This window comes from Mytilus trossulus, chromosome 1, assembly GCF_036588685.1.
Source record: "Mytilus trossulus isolate FHL-02 chromosome 1, PNRI_Mtr1.1.1.hap1, whole genome shotgun sequence".
Classification (NCBI taxonomy): domain Eukaryota; kingdom Metazoa; phylum Mollusca; class Bivalvia; order Mytilida; family Mytilidae; genus Mytilus; species Mytilus trossulus.
Genome location: NC_086373.1, coordinates 44,834,724 through 44,855,495, shown reverse-complemented (window position 1 = coordinate 44,855,495; position 20,772 = coordinate 44,834,724). Strand labels below are relative to the sequence as shown.

At 31.7% G+C, this 20,772-nt stretch overlaps 1 protein-coding gene across 4 annotated transcripts in view; it reads right to left on the bottom strand.

Annotated features, from left to right (window-relative positions):
- The window catches only part of LOC134725374 (serine-rich adhesin for platelets-like), a 151,774-nt gene extending 132,476 nt beyond the window's left edge, over positions 1-19,298 (bottom strand). For all 4 annotated transcript variants that reach the window (XM_063589143.1, XM_063589151.1, XM_063589169.1 and 1 more), the window contains exons 1-2: positions 19,115-19,298; positions 14,270-14,333 (exon numbers count right to left, since the gene is read on the bottom strand). In XM_063589143.1, coding sequence (XP_063445213.1) covers positions 14,270-14,333 — 64 coding nt within the window. In that variant the 5' untranslated portion in view covers positions 19,115-19,298. The remainder of the gene's footprint in view (positions 1-14,269; positions 14,334-19,114) is intronic.
- Between the last annotated feature and the right edge of the window lie 1,474 nt (positions 19,299-20,772).

Below are 20,772 nucleotides of genomic sequence, written 5' to 3'. Positions count from 1 at the left end.
TTAGCCGTATTTGGCACAACATTTTGGAATTTTAGGTCCTCAATGCTCTTCAACTTTGTATTTATTTGGCTTTTTAACTATTTTTATATGAGCGTCACTGATGAGTCTTATGTAGACGAAACGCGCGTCTGGCGTATAAAATTATAACCCTGGTACTTTTGATAACTATTTACACCACTGGGTCGATGCCACTGCTGGTGGACGTTTCGTCCCCGAGGGTATCACCAGCCCAGTAGTCAGCACTTCGGTGTTGGCATGAATATCAATTATATGGTCATTTTTATAAATTTTCTGTTAACAAAACTTTGAATTTTTCGAAAAATCCTGGTACTTTTGATAACTATTAGGACAGGTGCAAACATTTGCAGTGGTTTTAAACGTTTTCATGGTACCAAACCTTCTCCCTTTTTCTGAAACAATAGTATAACATCACATGTTTAGTCATTCACTTAATTGATGTAATAGTGTTAACATGGATAGCATTGTTGATCATCAGAAGAAATTTGTCCAAAACGTTCTGCACCTAGCAGTGAATAATGCACAAAAGAACAATTCTGTGTACACCAAGGACAAGCATAATGATCTTATATTTAAATTTGGTACGCCACTGATATTGAAACACTGATCATACTTGAAAAGAAGTGTGCATTGGGTGGATCATAGATCACCGACTAATATCTTACCACGAAAACAACCAGTAACTATCAAAACTTGTTGTTTGGGGTTAATGTCATTATACATATTTCTCAGCATGATCGTGATCAAACCTGTCCTTGATACATCTACATGTAAGGCGTAATTGTTGAATCTGGAGATTTTGGTTACCAATGTATCAATTTTAACAGGATATGTATATCTAAGGGTTAAATTGAAGCTCTGAAAGACACATGTGTATATTCATAGCAGCGGTTCTTGAGCTTCATTTTTTACTAAGTGAAGCAGTTAAACAGCCTTTAAAAACAGGTTGTCATGGATTTCTTCATGTAAACGCATAGGCGGGTACAGTACATTAAAATGTAAAAATGTGAAAGTCAAAAGATGTTTTGCACTTCCCGATGCCATCTCAAACGAATGATAAAGAATTATCTAAGTATTTAATAAATAAAGTGAATTGTGTGGTCATTTGTTAGCAATTCTGTAATGTGTATCAATGCTTTTTTTCCACCAAAATCCATATTATAAAACATTGTACAAGTTATAAGTGAGTTTTCGTCAAATTTTGTTCACATTGTAATTTGTACAGGCACTTTTTGTACAAATTACAATTTGTACAAAGTCAAAAAAACAAATTATAATTTGTACATTTTTTTTGTACAAATTATAATTTGTACAAAATGATCACTTGTACACAACATATATATATATATATATATATATATATGAATTTTAATGTGCGTATTGTTATGCGTTTACTTTTCTACATTGGCTAGAGGTATCGGGGGAGGGTTGAGATCTCATAAACATGTTTAACCCTGCCGCATTTGTGCGCCTGTCCCAAGTCAGGAGCCTCTAACCTTTGTTAGTCTTGTATTATTTTTAATTTTAGTTTCTTGTATACAATTTGGAGTTTAGTATGGCGTTCATTATCACTGAACTAGTGATTTTACGGGGTTATTTTAATGAAAATTTGAATAAAAAAAAAGATATACTTGACTAAAAAATTACCATTTCTAGTTTATAGCTGTAAATAAGTTGAAAACAATGTCATGTATTCCCAATAACTCACCAAAACATATGAATTAGTTATACACTGAAGGTGTATTTGAATGATTTTTTTAATTAAAATTAGAAGCTTAATATTTTTTCGCTATTTGAATTGCCTTAAATATGTTTTTTAATATGTTTTGAAACAACTTGTAGTGAATACTAATAGTAATCTCTTATGTTCATGCTTAAAAAAACATTTCTATTGTTAATTATTATTTATGTGTGGTGAACACCGGAGTTTTTATGAAAAGGAGTAAGACACCTACTGGACAGTGGTGAGGAATCAGAAAAATGCTATGTAATAAAACATATTCTACTGAAGGAGGCCTGCTCCACCCCACCCCCACACACAAAAACATGAATATTTTTTAAAAACCACACACAAACTCACACACACACTTATTCAGCTCAATTTCTTATCCCATCGACAATAACATTTGAATTAAATTTCACAAATAAATAACAATGAAATGAAAAGTTCATTAGCCTTACACACAAACTGTATGTACGTTTCAATCCAAATTATCTAAGCTTACATTATATTGCCGACATCACGAATATATACTGTACATGTAATTTATACGATATTACAAACAACAAAACTAGTATATATACAAATAAACGATACTGTTTATAACATGTTAGTGTTAGTACACCATTATCAAACTGACGAATGTATTGGTTTCATGCCTTGAAAAGTACTTTAAAGTACCTGTGTTTATTGTCTTTAAACGTAAATACACTGACACATAATATAACATTTTCAGCAAAAGGAAATTTGTATAATCACTCAAAAAAAACACAGACACACTCGAAAAAAAACCCAGACTGCTCTCGAAAAAACCCGAACATAAAGAAATGAATTTATTCTCAAAACGTCGTTTTCAATGAAACAACAAGAATTTTTGTAAAGTGTCTGTATTTCTAAGGATATATAGATTCCATGTATGCATTTCCTTCGACATTTGCATTTTTATGTGTATAAAAATTGCTTTATTCTGTTTTAAAGGCTAATTTTTACTTATAACATACATTGTATAACCTTGTTTATTAAACTCAAACGCGTGTATAGCACGTCTTGTTAGAGAAAGTTGTTTGTTCATATACACTAGAAAAAAAGTGGTCACACTCGAAAAAAAAAACCACATTCAAATCACTCGAAAAACCACGATCCTAGCCGGATGCTATACCTACCGTGTCAAGGGCGAGTGGAAGTATATATTTTTTGTATACAGTGAAACCTGTCCAAACCGAACACCCACGGGACTTTGCGTTTTGTTCGGTTTTCACAGGTGTTCGGATTGTAGAGGTAAACGGAAGTCGACACCAAAATAATGTTGGCATTTACAATTACTGACAAGGGATAATAGGTGTACCAACAAACGACAGTTTATTTATGTGGTGATTTAGATGTAAATGTAAAAATAAAAGAAGATAAAGATAGACGTATTGCTACATTTTTGTTTACAAATCAAACGCCACTCCGTCAATCACGCTCGTCGTTGGAAGATGTCCGACGTGGGGCGATTTTGCTTTTTATAATTATTTTCTCATCCGTTAATTCACTGACCAATTCAGATTCACAGTCACTTTCAAATGACGATTCCGTAGTTAAATCGGGAACGTCATTGTACACATGATTTCTCGGACTAAACTGGTCACCCGCTGATTCATACTTTGGCACACTATAACAGTGTAACAAAAGCAGGGATCCAGTTTATTCTCGGTATTTATCGTTTCTAAATAGCCAACGGAAGTTTTCGGGAGCATTCCAATCAAATATATACGGCCTCTAAAGGGAATTCAGCAATCGAAATCCATTGACGTTGTTGTGTTGCACGACTTCTTAATCCAGTGAAAGGCTTTTAAACTATTATTTAATTAAACAGTTTAGCTACAGAATGGCAGTTACGAGTTTTTGGCCTTAATTATTTGAGTAAAGTGCATTTAATTAATCTGAGGGAAAGTTCGTGTCATTATCGGCGATGGGGGTACCTGACCAGTTCAAAGTTTCTTTACCATAAAATCACTTTATACATGGACACAGACATGCTAATTAGTTTGTAATAACAACTCACAAGTTCATTAAACCTCAAATACCCTCGGGAATACTCTGATATCCTGTGTTTGTTTAATTAAATCATGCAAATAATTAATAATATTGTTTTGTGTTGATTGGTATTGATCGATTTTGACAGGTAATTTTTAGATACAAATTCAATAACGAGCCTTCAAAAAGCGTTCGGAGTTCGGTGTTGACAGGATTCGGTTTATTCAGGTTACATTTACGTTAATTGATAGGGAAATTTTGTGGGACTTTGAAAATTGTTCGGTTTAAACTGAAATTCGGTTTTATCAGGGTTCGGTTTACCCAGGTTTCACTGTATTTTGTATTTTCTAAATTTTGTTAATATATCATGCATATCATGTGTTGAGATTGGTTGCCATGATAGGTTTACATTTTTGTTATTATGGGCCGGCACTAAGCCGGTCCATTATATGATATGGGTTTGAGATTGTTGCACGAGTTTCTGCGGATCTACATTATTATTTTCTGCGGTATATGAAAATTAAAGATTTGAGGTACTTGAAATAAAAAAAAATGTATGAGATGAAGATGCCAAATATTTATAACATTGAATTCTCATTGTTTTATTATGAACAGAATGTGTGACCCGTATTTGGGGATTTTCCGAACCAGGTTATTTTTAGAAATGTAAACAAGGAACCATGTTCTTTCAAAAACTTGTCGTCGAACATGGGAAAGGATTTTTAGTTTGCGTTATTTTCTCAAAATAGTTATTTTCTATTCAATTTTGATTATTATATAAAAAAATTCATCATTTAGAAAATAATCATAATAAAGATATATATACTTTCAACGTAAACGACCTCGGGAGTTTTTATAGGTAACATGTGTCAGTAACTGTGACCTTAAAACCTCTCAAATATCCACTTGGTGTTTTTAAGTACTTTGCAATTTTACTGCAACCAAACAGATGGAAATGAAAAAAGGATTTGTCAGTTGCAACGAGGGGATAATTTGCTATACTGGCTGAAGCTTTTTGATTTTTAGTTGTACCCAATGAAAATATGAAGGGATATGGAGCAAATGTACGTGAGACAATACCTATATCAATACATGGTAAAACCCAAATATGGAACGTTTTAATTGTTGTCCTTCATCTTCAAGTCACCATGAGTTATTCAACAATGATCAACATTTCTCATAACTGGTAGTAAGTTCAAGTTTACCCTTAGCATCGGTTTGAGCAGAATTCATGGTTAAATATAATACAAAACTACATTCCTATTTTTATGACTGTTTATTGTAGGGATGTGGTAATTGAAAATGTAAAGGTAATTAAGTGTAATGCATTACAATTTTCCAAGTAATTGAATGTAATGTGTAATTGAGCATTTTTTTAATTATATATGTAATGGTAATTTAATTAATTACAATGAAAAAAACATGTAATGCTCTTTGATTCTTTTATGGTGTAAATGATAGGAAAATGTGGTATTCTAAATATTCTTTATGTGACATACATAAATGTTTGCTAAATACTAAATAGTCTTATAACTTAAAAAAAATTTGTGAGAATCATATATTGGTGTTGTTCAGGTTTTAAGAAAGATCTTGAAAGATTGATAACATGTATATACATACATCAATACATGTACATGATGTATGTATGGTTAAACAAATTTATAAATCTTTCTTAGACAGTTCATTTAGAATTTTAAAAATCACTGCACATAATCATTTTGTCAAATTAGTATACACAAAAAGAGAAATAAAATTCATCAGCTGTAAAAACATGTGGCAATTAATTAGATTAAAATGTGTGATGAAACAGCCTAAGGACAATGCCACTATTACATGTATGTTATCTAATTAGCAAAATATTGCTAATATTTAGACATTATACATTGTTTGAACTAAAAATTATTTTCAATCTAGTGACAAGCATACTTTTGAATTATTGTAAGGGAAAAGAACATAGTTAAGTTTTGAATTAATTTATAAATTATTTATTTATATTATGTTTACTTTAATGGCTTCATTTCTGAGCTGTCAAAATATCCCTCAATGTACTTGCAAGTAAAAAAGGAAGACAATCGCTCTTCTATCAACACATCTTATGCCCTAGCAATACCTGCCGCATCAACAACTGTGTTGTAAGCTTACATGCATATTTGACACATGCTATATATGCATGATATATATTGTTTAAAAAAGTTATTATGAATGTAATGTGTAATTTAATTAATTACATTTCAAAAACTATGTTATGTGTAATTAATGTAATTGATAATTTTTGCAATGTAATGTGTAATTTAATGAATTACATTCCAATGTAATTGACCCCAAGTCTGGTTTGTTGATACTTTTAAATTTCACAAAACCGAACAAAAATGAAAACATTGTCAAGGATTTATCAACCTTTACTAAGAGGAATAATTTGACATTTGTTTGCTTTAAGATTTTTATATCTTTTGTCAAACGAAGTGGGGAAGGGATATAGTGTTTCATCTGTCCATCACAAAGTTAAAAGTCCATATATCAAGTTTAAACATATTTATTCATAGTGGCTTGGGAAACAAGTTATTGCAACTTATATTAACCCCTTTCCACTTTGCAGGTGGGAGTGCTGCCTTGATTCGGCATTAGCCTATTCTTTTTCGAAATCTATCAAGGCGTCTTTTACGTGCAAGAGATATGGCTCTCTCTTAACACGGGTCAGCCATTTATCGTCCCCTTTGGGCGGACTGTCGTCGTTTCCCAAGACCACACACGTAAATGGTGTCAAAGCGGAGCCGAAAAAATTCAGTCCCATGAACAGGAACCTTTGTGTAAGTAGTCCGATGCAATAACCACTTTATCACGCCTCTCCATCTATCTGTGGACGTATAAGTCATAATTCATGACATTCTGTTCATGAGATTTTGTTCATAGTTTAGTTTAAATTTATTTATTTATAGTGGATTGGGAAACAAGTTTTGCAACTTATATTAATTCCTTTCTACTTTGCGGATGCGAGTGTTCATTTAGTGCATATCTATGCGTCTTGACTAAACAAGAGGTCCTGATAAAAATTAGGTTATATTGACCTACATTTCACATATGAGTGAATGATTAAAGTGTGCGTTAGAGTCCATATCTGAGATACTCGTGGAGAAATAATATTTTGTCAGTAGATGCGTCTCTAATAATGAGAGTCGAGGTTCGTAAAAAATATGTCATCTTGACATAAAATTAATTGATGAGTAAATGAGGTGAAAGGCTGCGTTTAAATCCATATCTGAGATGAGGAATACAAATATTTTGTCAGTAAATGCAACTTTGATAGTCACGAGTTTCAAAATCAAGTCTTGAAAATGAATTAGATGATTCACCAATTCATCAACTGCACTTAAAAGATATTTGATTCCATCAACTGCATAATTAAGTTATATTTTATAGCATCATCATAACTAATTGGATTGAACAAGTTCTTGCAATTTAGGATAAACACCCTCAACATACAGATTGTTTATGTAATACTTTGCACTTTTTTAACACCAAAAACCTCCATATTTCCGGCCAAAAAATTGGATGCGTGCATATATTAATTTGACTCACTTGTTTTCGCTTTTAAATCGGTTACAGTTTTTGAATACTACCATCATGAAAATGCATTGAACACTTGCAAATGAACATTCAATTAAACTTAAATACGCTGTTTGTCGAGAAAAGCGCCATAACTCAAACCTTTATAGATAAATCTTCGTGTGTGACGCAGAAGGTCAATATGTAGGACAAAATAGTAATTCAGTATTGGGACCATTTGACCACTCGGTGAGTAATGATATTTATAATAACAGAACAACCAGAAAGAGACATTTATCTGGCGATTATAATGACATCACACCGCAAACAGCATTTGAACATAAAAAGATCAGACAATGTTTAGTGAAAATGTAAACAAGTCGAGCGCACCTTCGACCCCCTTACCAGATCGACTAGAATCTTTATTATTATAGTTATCAACAAATCTAAACAACGTTAGTTAGAAACTAGAAAAGAGAATTGACGATCTTGAGACAAACTTTGAGGAACGAGTCTTTGAAAAATTATCAGAGAAAATTTCAATTATGATTGATAACAAACTAAAAGAAAAGATAAACGAAGTTAAACAAGAAGTGAAAACGGATATTCAGCATATGCAGTCAAAGATCGATACATTAGAGAAATCAATTGCTGAGTCCAAAGTTGAAAATAAATCGTCTGAATCACGTAAAAACAAATTGGTTATTAAGAACTTAGAATTCGACGAAAATGAAACTTGCAATACATATATAACTGCATACAAAGTTCAAGCCCTGTAAAAAGATGGTCTTGCCTTGTCTAACATCACATTAAAATCTGTAGAAAGAAAAGAGAGCAACAGAAAAAATGCAAAAGCCGGGGTGGTTATAGTAGAAGTTGAGAGTTATGAAAATAAAAGAGAAATGAGGAAAAACAAACGAAACTTGAGAAGAAATAGAAAGTACAAGGATGTTTACATAGAAAATGATTTACCAATAGAAACCAGAAATTTTCAAGCTACAGTACGAACCGTGTTAAAAGAAATTGGTACCAAAAACATTTATAGATTTCCCGGAATTCGTCTGATAAAAAATGAATAGGGAATTTTGCGGCTTGGTGTTTGGAATTGTAGGGGGTGGTCGGTAAAACCTTACGTCGATCTAGCAATATTAAGAAAGTGTATTCTTGAGTATTTTCAATGTGATGTTTTAGCTTTAACAGAAACATTTTTGCGTGGAGACAAAATTTCACATGTTGAAGGATACACGTTTTATGGACATAATAAGCCCACCTTTCACAAAAATACAACACGCGGATCTGCCGGTGTTGGTGTTTTGGTTAAAAAATAATATCCTTGATTCATTCAATGTTGATTTGATTGATTCTGAATTTGAAGGATTAATGTGATTGAAATTTAAATCAAAATTATCAAATTTTACATTAGTATTAGCTGTATGTTATTTACCACCAGCGGAATCATGTAGAGCGCTAGATTAGGACTTATACTTTCAAAACTTATTAAAACAGGTGTATATTTATCAAAAATTGGGAAGAGTTATGATTTGTGGAGATCTAAATGCACATGTTGGCCAAAATAGCGATTATGTGGAAGAAGTTGATATTGTTAGGCCTAGAAATATTGTAGATTTTTCTGAAAACCGTCAAGGTGACAAATTCATAAACTTTTTGTGTGATGTAAATTTTGAACGGCCGTTTTAATGATCACTAATTTACGTACATTTCACCTTTAGTTCGATGAGTTGTTGATTATATGTGGGTTCCTTATGAGGAGCTGGATTATATCCGTGATTTTAAGATTATAGCTATGTCAGATGTAATAAGCAATATAAATTATGTTCCCGACAAAATTCCCGATCATTCAATACTTGTCTGTGAAGGTGCATTTGAGTCTGAAAATTTAATCAATACAGATGATCAGAACAATAGTAATTCAAATTGGAAATTTAAACTGTCAAACGTTCCACATGACTTCCTAAATGACCCAGAACTATCACACGGAATAAACGAAACAATTGAGAGAATAGAAAATTTATTGCGTGTAACGGAAAATGTACAGTCTGCTTATGATGAATTTCAAAATTTAGTGCATAAAGAAATGAACAACAAATTACCAAAGATCATGTTTGAAATGGCATTAATAAACGTAAAAAGTCTCTATATAAACCATATTGGAATATTGAATTAACTGAACAATGGAAGAAAGTGTGTGAATCCGAAAAAAGAGGATTAAAGTGTCTAGGTCCTAATAATACGAAACGTAAATATAAATCAGACTTTCAGGAAGCACGTAACATATTTGACAGACTAAATCGAAAGCACAAGCCGAAATATATAAAAGAAGAACAAATAAAACTCGAAAAATCACTCGACGCGTCTAAGAAAACAGATTTTTGGAAAACAATAGGGAAAATCGGTATATTGAACGAGCGAAAACCAAACATTCTGTGGGCGTTTATAGATGAAAATGGTAACGTTAAAATTGACCAAGATAGTGTACTGAACAAATGGAAAGAAGATTTTGAAAAGTTATTTATAAATGATGAAATTACACAAACCGATTCATGCGATCAAGATAATTTTAACGGTCAGATAGACGTAACAAATCTCAACGTAGGAATTACCAGAGAAAAGGTGAAAGTGGCGATCGTTCATGCCAAAAATAGAAAGGCCGTAGGAATTGATGACATCCCCGCCGAAGTCTTGAAAAACGAGGTCGCAGTTGAATTGTTATACAGAATTATCAGTGGGTGTTTTGAATTAGGTCATGTTCCAAAACAGTGGACAAATGGCATTATCAACCCTATTCCGAAACCGGGAATGAACGACAACAGGTTCCCACTAAACTATCGTGGAATTACACTTATATCTGTACCATGCAAGTTATATTGTACCGTTCTAAATAACCGTTTACTAAAATGGCTAGAGGAAACGAATGGCTTTGTGACGAGCAAAATGAATTTCGCCGAGTAAGGAGTTGCGAGGAACATACTTTTAGTCTATATTCTATTCTGAATGATAGGAAAATTACTAGAAAATCTACATATATATGCTTTGTTGACATGAGAAAGGCTTTTGACACTGTCAGACGTGATTTGTTATGGCATAAACTTCAAACAATTGGGATACGAGGACAATTTTTAAACGCAATTAAATCACTATATGCGGATGTTAGGTGCGCAGTTACAGTCGATAGAGAGCTTACCCCCTGGTTCCAAGTGTCTTTCGGTGTAAAACAGGACTGTATTCTTAGCCAACTTTATTCTCGATTCATATTAACGATTTGGCAGAAAAGATAAATGCATTAAATAGACTATTTTCATATTAGCGACTTTTGACTCCGGTTTATATTATTTTTCGACAGGTTACCAACGACATCCTGGTACTTTATTAATTCAGAGCATCGTAAAGAAGTAACATCAAACTTTTCATCAGTGTGATTTGAGGGGAAATTTTACTATTTTCTGATGAGTTTGTTGTGTGAAGAAAATATGAAGCAGTATATTTTCCCCAAGAATTGTACCGATTAAATGTTTGATGTTACTTCTTTACGTTGTTCTTAATCTATTGTGGTGTTAAATTTAACGAAGAAACCATAAACATTCTACTTTATGCGGACGAAAGTGCACTTATAGCACCCGACGAACAGGGCCTGCAACGAATGCTTGACACTTTAACGGACTGGTGCACGTTTTGGAAATTGTCCGTGAATCCAGAAAAGACAAAAGTGGTATATTTTAGACCTCAATCGTTTTACTTGACGTCATTCCAATTCAAATGTTCAAACAACGACATTCTCATTATTGATACGTATTAATATTTATGATTATGGTTGGACGATCACTTAACGTTTGATAAAACCACCAAAGAACTATCAAAGTCGGCTAGTAGAGCTCTCAGTGCGGTTTTCGCAAAATTTATTTCATCAGGCGGTATATGTCGTACAAAGTAGTTACTAAACTTTATAATTCAATGGTGGAGCCAGTATTGATGTACGGGAGTGCCATATGGGGAACAAAATCTTAAACCGTTATCAACACTGTCCAAAACAAGGCATGTTAATACTTTTTGTCCGTCAAACATTTCGACACGTGGTGATATTGGATGATAAAAAAGATGGAATTGTGAAGATAAAACTTTAAATTTATTAAATGTAAACGATGAAGTGAGCAATATAACTTTGAATACTAGATACGTTTTGAAAACTGTAACCGAGAAGATCAACCTTATTGACAATGACGAATGGTATAACGAACTTTTTAATGACCGTGGACACCAAAACGGTAATAAACTACGTACTTATAGACAATTTAAACAGGAACGAAATACTGAACTGTATGTTGCATTGTTAAAACCTAGACAACATAAGCGCGTTATGGCTCTGTTCCGCGCCAGATCATTACTGCTAGCCATCGAAACCGGAAGGTATGCCAGGCCGCCAATTCCAGTTCATAACAGACTTTCTGTGCTTTGTACGAATAATTGTGTTGAAACTGAAAAACACTTTCTTTTAAATTGTTCACTTTATGATGACTTGAGATGGCTTTTATTTCTGAATGTTCAAATTATATTGAAAATTTTGCTTTTTTAGACGATGATCAGAAATAAGTTGAAATGATGAATTGTCATGAAATTCAAGCTTTTTTAAGCAAGAGTATTTTTAACTTTTATATGAGACGAAAGTTATTTTTAGTTTGAGGTACTAATTTTTATAGATTTTTAGTAACCTTTAAAATTTACTGTTTTTAAAGTCATTTGATATTTAAATGAAATTAATAATCATGATCCATATATTTTTTTTATTTTAATTTATTAAGTGAATTCTTAATTGAGTTTGTAATTATTTAAGCGATAAATCTTTTTGAAGTTGTACAGAAACCAAATTTTAGGAAATGTTATATTTACATATATTGAAATGTGAAATGTTTTGTAGACATGTGTCTTATAAGCCAATCTTATGGCTGGGTACTGATTGTTTTAATGTATATATTTTTATTATGTCATTGTATAATGTTCAAACAGTATGTGACACAATAATAAAATAAAATTAATTTTATTCATTTATTTATATAAATCAAGTGTAATTATTGCGTTCTTTGATACAAATAAGACAAATGAAATTAAAGACGATTTTTTTCAGAGAATAATTAAAGGTCTTTCCACCACCAACAATATATTTTGAATTGAAAATATTAAAATTCACAGTTTAAAATGTCAGTTCCTATATGGCTTTATAATGTATAGATATGAATTTAAAGCAAAGGTCAGAATCTAAAACTTCAAATTTACTTTTGACCTTGACCTCAATTTCAAGGTTATAAAACCAAGGACCTCAAATCAAAACCCCGTAGATCTTAATTATATATGGTTAAATATATGCGGTGAGAAAACTCCAATTTAATGTTAGCGTACCCATTCAACCGAAATGTTTGTGTTACGACATGTCGCAACAAACAATTTAGTGAAAAAAGATTTGTCGATCATATCTTTTACAATTTTTGAAAAAAATGAAATCTTAGTATATAACCATGACCTTTGACCTTGACCTTATTTTCTTTTTTTTTTACCAAGGTCTCTATCACTAATGGTTAACATGTTAGCAATGCATATCACTTATATCGAATGCATAAGGGGAAAATACTCTCATATGGAGTCTCCTGAACGCTTCGGTGAAAATCAAACTCAAAATCCTAAAGATGTCATAAGCAGTTTGGTAAAATAAATTTGTCGTAATCTTTAACGGTTGCCAAGTAGTATTCGACACAAGAAAAACAGTGTTTGGTTAGATAACAAGAAAAAATATTCGGTTAAACAGGGTCCGTTTCAAAAGCGTATAAACTGTTCGATATCACATACCAAATATCTAAGCGATATCTTGTGAAATAACAAAACTGCGCAAGAACAAAATTTAGGCGTGAGATTTTTTTTTTATTAAAGACAAAAGCAACAGGTCTTTCCACGGAAAAATGGAAAGTCTAAATAATGGAAGCCTTGATTGAATTCAAAATATCGTTAAAGAAAGAAAATTAAACGATATTTCTAATCGGAAAATCATTATAACCACCATTTTAGTTTAGCTTGTTTTTAATCTATTTGGAACTTAGTTTAAACATATTTTATTTGCTGAATTAAAGCAAAATAGATTAGATACAAGTAAATCATAATTATGAGGTCTTCTCCATAATACAATATAACATTACAATAGTGTAATATAATGGACATGCATATAAAGCAAACAGTTTATAGATTATAATACTAGCTTTCATAGGTAGAAAGAGGAGAGAGAGAAAAGAAGAGAAAAAGAAAGTTTGAAAAGTCATTTAATTCTGTGATGATGACATGTGTATTGATGATATACGATGATGTTCCGTGGAATCTATTTGGAATGACTGAAGTATGAGTCTTACTTGCTTTAAGGCCTTTCTTCCTTTAGAGTGGGTGACCTTTGGTTGAATTACTTAGCTTTTCTTGCAGCCTAGAACATATTTCAACAAAGCAGCCAGTATTCAGACCATCAAAATATGTCATAACTTTGGCCATATTGTCCATTTGACTTCTATATATTTGCAGAAAAAAATTCTTAAAAATTCATTTTTAAAAATTAATATTATTTTTCTTGATGTATGTTAATATATGTTGCATGCTCACATGGTACAAATAAACAAACTTTAAAAGCACATGTATGTTGTTTTTTTGTTTTTTGATAGGAAGGCCGTTACACTACTTATACTTACTCCATCAGGTAATCAACACTTCAAAAAATAAAATTAGCATGGAGACCTAATGGGAAACTTTTTTATTTATTGACCAAAAATTATGAATTTTTAAGAATTGTTTTTGCAAATATATAGAAGTCAAATGGACAATACCTAAAAATACTTATGACATTATTCCAACTTGTTCACGTATCGACTAATCCCATACTTATTTAGCAATCACAATAACGGTAAATACATGTTAGTGTGCACTTACCTGAGCATATTATCTGTAAAATGAATACTGCTGTGACTGAACTGTAATACTTAATAGGCATCATCTGTAAGATAAAACAGCTACTATATAAACTGTTTCTTTATAATGTTTATTTTTCTCATTTTGTTTGAAATAAGGAATTATTTTTTTGGCAAGAATGTTAAAAACGTTAAGCTTTCGTGGATGGCTTAGTGAAAGCATATCAAAAATAACTAGAATAGGAAATACATATAACTTTAAATCATATTAATAATGGCTTCAGTCCTTTTGTGCCAAAAATATTTATGTTTACCGGATAGATATCTTAGTATTTACCATATACTGTATGGCTAACATTAGAGTATAAATGCATACAAAAGAATGGATATTAATAAGGTGGTGCTGTATAACAAAGACTATACAACAATCGTATATATACCGTGCAATTTACGTATGTGTCTATTCCAGGCTTTTGTTCTATGTTGAACAGAAACATAGTATAATAGTGTTAACTGTAAATATATAAGTGAACATATTAATTCAGCATATCTTTTGTATTAAAATGACATTAACTCCGCCAGTAGGTAATTTGCAGGTCCCTAGCCCGGATAGGGAGGGGGGAAAGGGGGGTAAATCATTTAGTTATTTAAGTAATCATAAATAAATTTTTAAAGTTGGTGCAATGAGTTGATATTTTTAATGGCGCAAATGATACCTATAGTTTTTTTTAATTAAGTGGCGCAGAAGTAGCATTGGCGCAAAAGAGTTCATTTTAGGCGCAAAAAGATATCTCCCACTTTTTCTTAATAAGTTTATAATGCCACGAATAGTCTCAAAGCAACGCTTGTCATATTTTTTAGTGTAACTTGTTCACACGCGCAAAATCAGTAATAAGTGAAGTTCAACCATTCAAGTAACAAAATGAAAATGTATTTTTACTTCTTTTAATTGCGCACATTTTGATGTATACATTTTATAATTATCAATTCCAAAACTTCGAACAAATGCAATAAAAGCAAACTGGAAAGCCAAACGTCGTATTAGCACCAACTTCGAATCTTCATGTCTTTTTGTTAAAAGTCTAACGAAAAATAAAACAACATTAAAGCAAAGTCAACCACAAATTATAAAAAAGACATGTCATAAGAGATAGACATTTTATTGTTATTGTGTTGTCGCCCATATTCTTTTCGGTAATCATACGTATGAATTGTCTGTTATGATTTTATTAGTATATTTTTGTTTAATCTTTTTAATTTTTATAGTAGTTTTATTGATTTGCTTACTGTTATAAGGTATGTCCTCATAACATTTTAATCAATTCCCGAGCCTTTAGGCTAAACGATTACGGAAAAGATGTCTGCGCAGATGGAGGAAAATAAAAAAAGTCTAAAAAAAAAGTTAAAATTATTTTGAATTTTTGGTTGTTGTTTTTTTTTTTAATTATAGATTTTGCTACCGTAATAGGAGAATTCGTCCCCTTAATAATTGAATAAGAAAAGTTTGCTTCTACATACTATTGTCAAGCAGGTCTTAGCAACTTTACCTGACAAAGTTCTTCATTTCTAAAACTTTTCTCCATTCATTTTGACAAGTAATAAAATGTATCATTGTGTATTACCAGAGACATATATAGATATAGGAAGATGTGGTATGAGTGCCAATGAGACAACTCTACATCCAAATAACAATTTATAAAAGTAAACCATTATAGGTCAAGGTACGCCTTCAATACTGAGCCTTGGCTCACATCGAACAGCAAGCTACAAAGGGCCCCAAAAATTACTAGTGTAAAACCATTCAAACGGGAAAACTAACTCTCTTATCTATATAAAAACGAGAAACGAGAAACACGTATTAACTACATGAATAGAAGACTACTGTACATCAGATATACACATACATGTCTTTGGTTTTACTGCCAAATGCTATTATACAACAATAAATTATTTCGAAGGTCTGCATATTTATATTTATGTGTTATCATTATTGCGGCAGATATCAGGGGGTATGGTAATCTCAAGGGTTGATTATATTATGTCATCTCCTCCTAAAATACGAACCTAATGTTGATACTTTGTTATAATTTGATTAAGTGTTTCCTTTTCAACTCTTTGTTCATATTTTAGAATGTTATAGATATTATTGAAGAGCTTCAGTCCATTCGGTGGTGATGGATTTGGCAATTGATGTCCCTCAAGACTACGTTGACAACGCAGTTCAATAAAACGATAATCAGGGAAGAAATTTCAAAATGTTTCTAAATTTGACACTGCATCATTGTAAATCAAAACACCTCTGAACACTAATATTAACCAGACCCGATCTAAAACGTGTTTGCATACTGCGGACTCGGGCGGTATATTTGGTTGTTGGTTTAACGGTTTAACATTAGACCTAAAAGAAATGTAGACAATATCTCATCTGATTACTTGATAAAATAAAATGATAAAATAAAATAGTTTTCGATCGCAATTATATTTTATTTATATTTCTTCTGTTGTTGTTGTTTACGACGTAGTTTCGCGCCATTTTCGCGGCAATGTTTTAATTTCGAGACGACATACCTAGCCGAAAGAAACGGTCGGTTTCTGAAAAACTGTCAGGCAGAGACTTACACAAACAGATTGAACAACAGTTCTAGATACAACTCATCATAGATACCTCGATTGAAATTTTATATTTACGCCAGACGCCCGTTTCGTCTATGATAGATTCATCAGTGACGCTCGAATAAAAAAATGTTAAAAAGGCCAAATATAGTACAAAGTTGAAGAGTATTGATGACCAAAACTTTTTTAAAGTTTTGCCAAAGAGCCGTTTTATCCAAATTGATTTTGATACACCATCTACACGCGATTGTGATACGTTTTTATCCTCAATTTGTATACATCTTTTACAACAAGTTCTTTCCAACAAGACCACACTTATCAATCTTCTGCATCGTTTAATGAGATAAATTGTTTATATTTTTCTGGAAAATTGAAGCTGATTGGTAATACAAGAAATGTTATCGACATTGAAATATTGTTTGAGAACATGAAATATAAAGATGGAATAGGCATGTGGCCTGCTGGTTTGTGTGGCCACCTTATTGTTCGTTGTTACAATTGCAATGACATTACGTGTTGCCATGGGAAAAGCCCACAATTCATCCCATGGGCTGAGAGTTTTTTATGTCAATACTAAACTTGCTACTGATTAGTGAAAATATATATATATTTATAAATCGAGCGACTCATATACTCCAAATATTTATGACGTCTTGCAAGGCTTTTTTTTATTATTATGTAGCCTTCGTAGGAAGGCGTCCCAAAAAAAACAAAAAAAAAACAACCTTTTAAGAGGTCGTAAATATTTGGACTACTATTCTCCATGCCAACACTAACTTTCTTTTCTTTTTGTACAGCGCTCTATATAATTATGTATTTGTGGTGGGAATCGCATTTTGAATAATAGATGTATATAGTTCCCTTAAGAAATGTTAAATCCCAGAGTTTTGGTAAATGTGATAATGTAATTTTGGCGTTAAACATATTATCGGCAAGTAACATTTTGATGAAGTTTGACATATACATATAGATTCTACAATATTTATTCACTCTTTTTCTGTGATGATTTTTGACGATGTACAGACAATATTAATCCTTCTTTTTGAATGATCTGCAAAGAAATGTGTTCTGTATTTGTGATTTCATCAGACATGGTCGCCTTTTTTTATGATGTCAAAATAGGAAAGTCAAAGAAAAGTAAGAAAATGTTACGTCATAATCAAATTTTTGAAGAACTGAGAACAGAACGCGTTGATAAAACTAAGATAATCAAGTGACCAGGAAAAGGATAAATCGGGCATAAGAACAAGAGAAATAATTGAAAACCACTTAGGCGCTCAAAAACATGTAAAACGGTAGCAGTATTTATTTGTAAAAAAATATTAACAAAAGGATGACAAACAAAATATTTTATTTGAATCTAGAGCGATCATATAAATTGCGGTTTGATATTTACTTTTTTATCGTTCATGGTATACATACGTTTTTCGGCGTACAGATAAGTGATACTTCTACAACAACTTGTTATAAGTGGAACTATGATTCACAGTATTCAAGTTAACCTTTGGGAATCACGAAAACCTTAAATTGTTTTATTTATAATAAGAATGTCATTCTAATATGACGGGGAAAAAAAGATAAGCTAGAAATAACAGCGAGATTATGTCATATATATATATAGATTTGTCTCTTAAAGTAGTCTCATAAATTATCTAAATGTAATTCTGAGGCGTTTATGATTTATATATATTTGTACATGTTGATGTATTTTTCTCTATTTCCAATAAATTTGCCCTTTTCTTAACTTGTTTTTTTAACGTGTGGTAAGTTTGATGTCAGTTATTCATTCAATTTGGTCAAATTACAATCATGACTTCAAATTTTCTTGTTTTCTTCCGAAATTCCTGTTGTGACGTAATAAAGAAAGACTACATATTCATGCAGTTCATTGGAATAGTGTTTTTTTTATTAACTTATCGTCTGGTAATCATTAGCTAAATAGATGCCCCAACCTAATGTCGCGTGATACGATATTTCTTCTCCCCTCGGCAGTTTAATTTGAAATATGTAAAAAGCGAATTTTTAAATTCAACTGTCTAGGATGGAGAAATTTCGTGGACGATGTAGTAGAATAGTAGAATCTATATTTCTAAAAAAAAAAATCATGAGAATTTACTGTACCTTTGATAAAATACGATGAATGATACTTATTTTTTTGCAAATAAAGCTAAAATGTGAAACGATAATTATGTTTGACACTTTCGTTGCAATCTTATTTCTATAAAGCGAATCAGAACATCAATAATCCACTCACCCCTTCTTACTGTTAATCCACTTTTGATCTCATATAAATAATAGAAATAAAATATATATATGGAAAATCATATCACTACAAAATTGCAATATTGGTAAACGCACAAATCATATTTATATTGAAAAGAATACACAGAATGACGAATGGATCTTAATATAACCAACAGAAGGCAATTTGTTTTATCGTCAGGTAACAATGCCGAGAAATGATTGCGCACCTGTAATTCATTGGTCGTCATAGAAACGTTTACTTGTTAGAGAGACTTCATTATCCTTTTGGACAAATTAATTTATATATATGTCGTGTACATTTTATTATTTTGTACAGGTTATTACTTTTACAAACTTTTCATAGAAGTAATTACTCGTATGATGCCATAGTACAGGTTATTACTTGTATAAATATAATTGTACAAGTAATAACCTGTACAAATTGTGAGGAGAAAAAGATAATAACTTGTACAACTCACTATCTTTCGTTTTTTTTTAAATTTATATTGTGTTTGTTTTTCTGTTCTTATTTTCAAGTGTTTATCAGTATTATTTTTAAAATGTAAGAAGTTTACAGATGACAAAGGACGCAAAGTAATAATATAAGCTAACGTGACACCTTGTGTAAATTTAGCTAAACAGCTAGATGCCACGTAAATACGGTTTTCTGGTACAAAGTGACCTGGTCGTTAACAGCAAAAATAAATGGTACCCTCCATTCATTAATTTTCAAACATACATCATGACAAATAATTTTATACATAATATCATACACTGGAAATATAAGTCAAGTCTAATGGATTGAAAAACCTTTTTTTTTGCACAAGACAAGGAAGCATGGCATCTTGAATAACACAATAAGTTCATTTTTTTGCATTTACATTTGCCTGTTTTACAGCCATCCCGACAGCTGCAGTGAACATGACCTTGGTCATCACTTAAAAAGAAAGGAATTGTACTGCTTTTCTGACGTTAACCTCTGTATTCTCTGGTACATGTATGTCCAAAATTGTTAATTCCTTTCTCTGAATCTTTTCAATTTGATTTCGACTCATGAAACCGATCATGATTCCAACCTTTGTACCTATTTTATATCCATGTTCTGCAATATCAAGCACAACACCTTTGACGTTTTTAGAGTCCATCGGTTCACGGTCTACTCTTTGTACTGGTATTATGACATTGTCTCCAATTTTTTAATCTTTTAATCTTTTTTTGGTAGAAGACAATATCTCATCGGCCTGTATGTGTTGACCTGACAGGGCTGGGTTTCTCGCACGTATTATTTTGAAATTTGAGTCTGTGTCAACATCAGTTTCAGTGCTCGTACTAGTTAAAACATTAATTTCAGTTTTTGTCCAGATTAATTTCGGTTTCAGTGTTTGTCTATACTTCTTAAGTTACTTTGATATGTACTACTTGTAATTACTGATCAGTGATAGTGTGTATGGAGTTGCAATACAATCAGAACACCTCAGATAATTTCAAGCCACTGTCAACGAAATTATTGTCTAGCAACATTGTACATGTATTAATAAGCAATGATGCTGTCCATCAGATTCCCTTTCTTAAATTTAGGTGAACAGGTGAGACATATCTCTGTGTCAACAATTTATTTTGAAATAATCTATATTAATCCAATGTATGATAGTATGTATGCAATTTTTC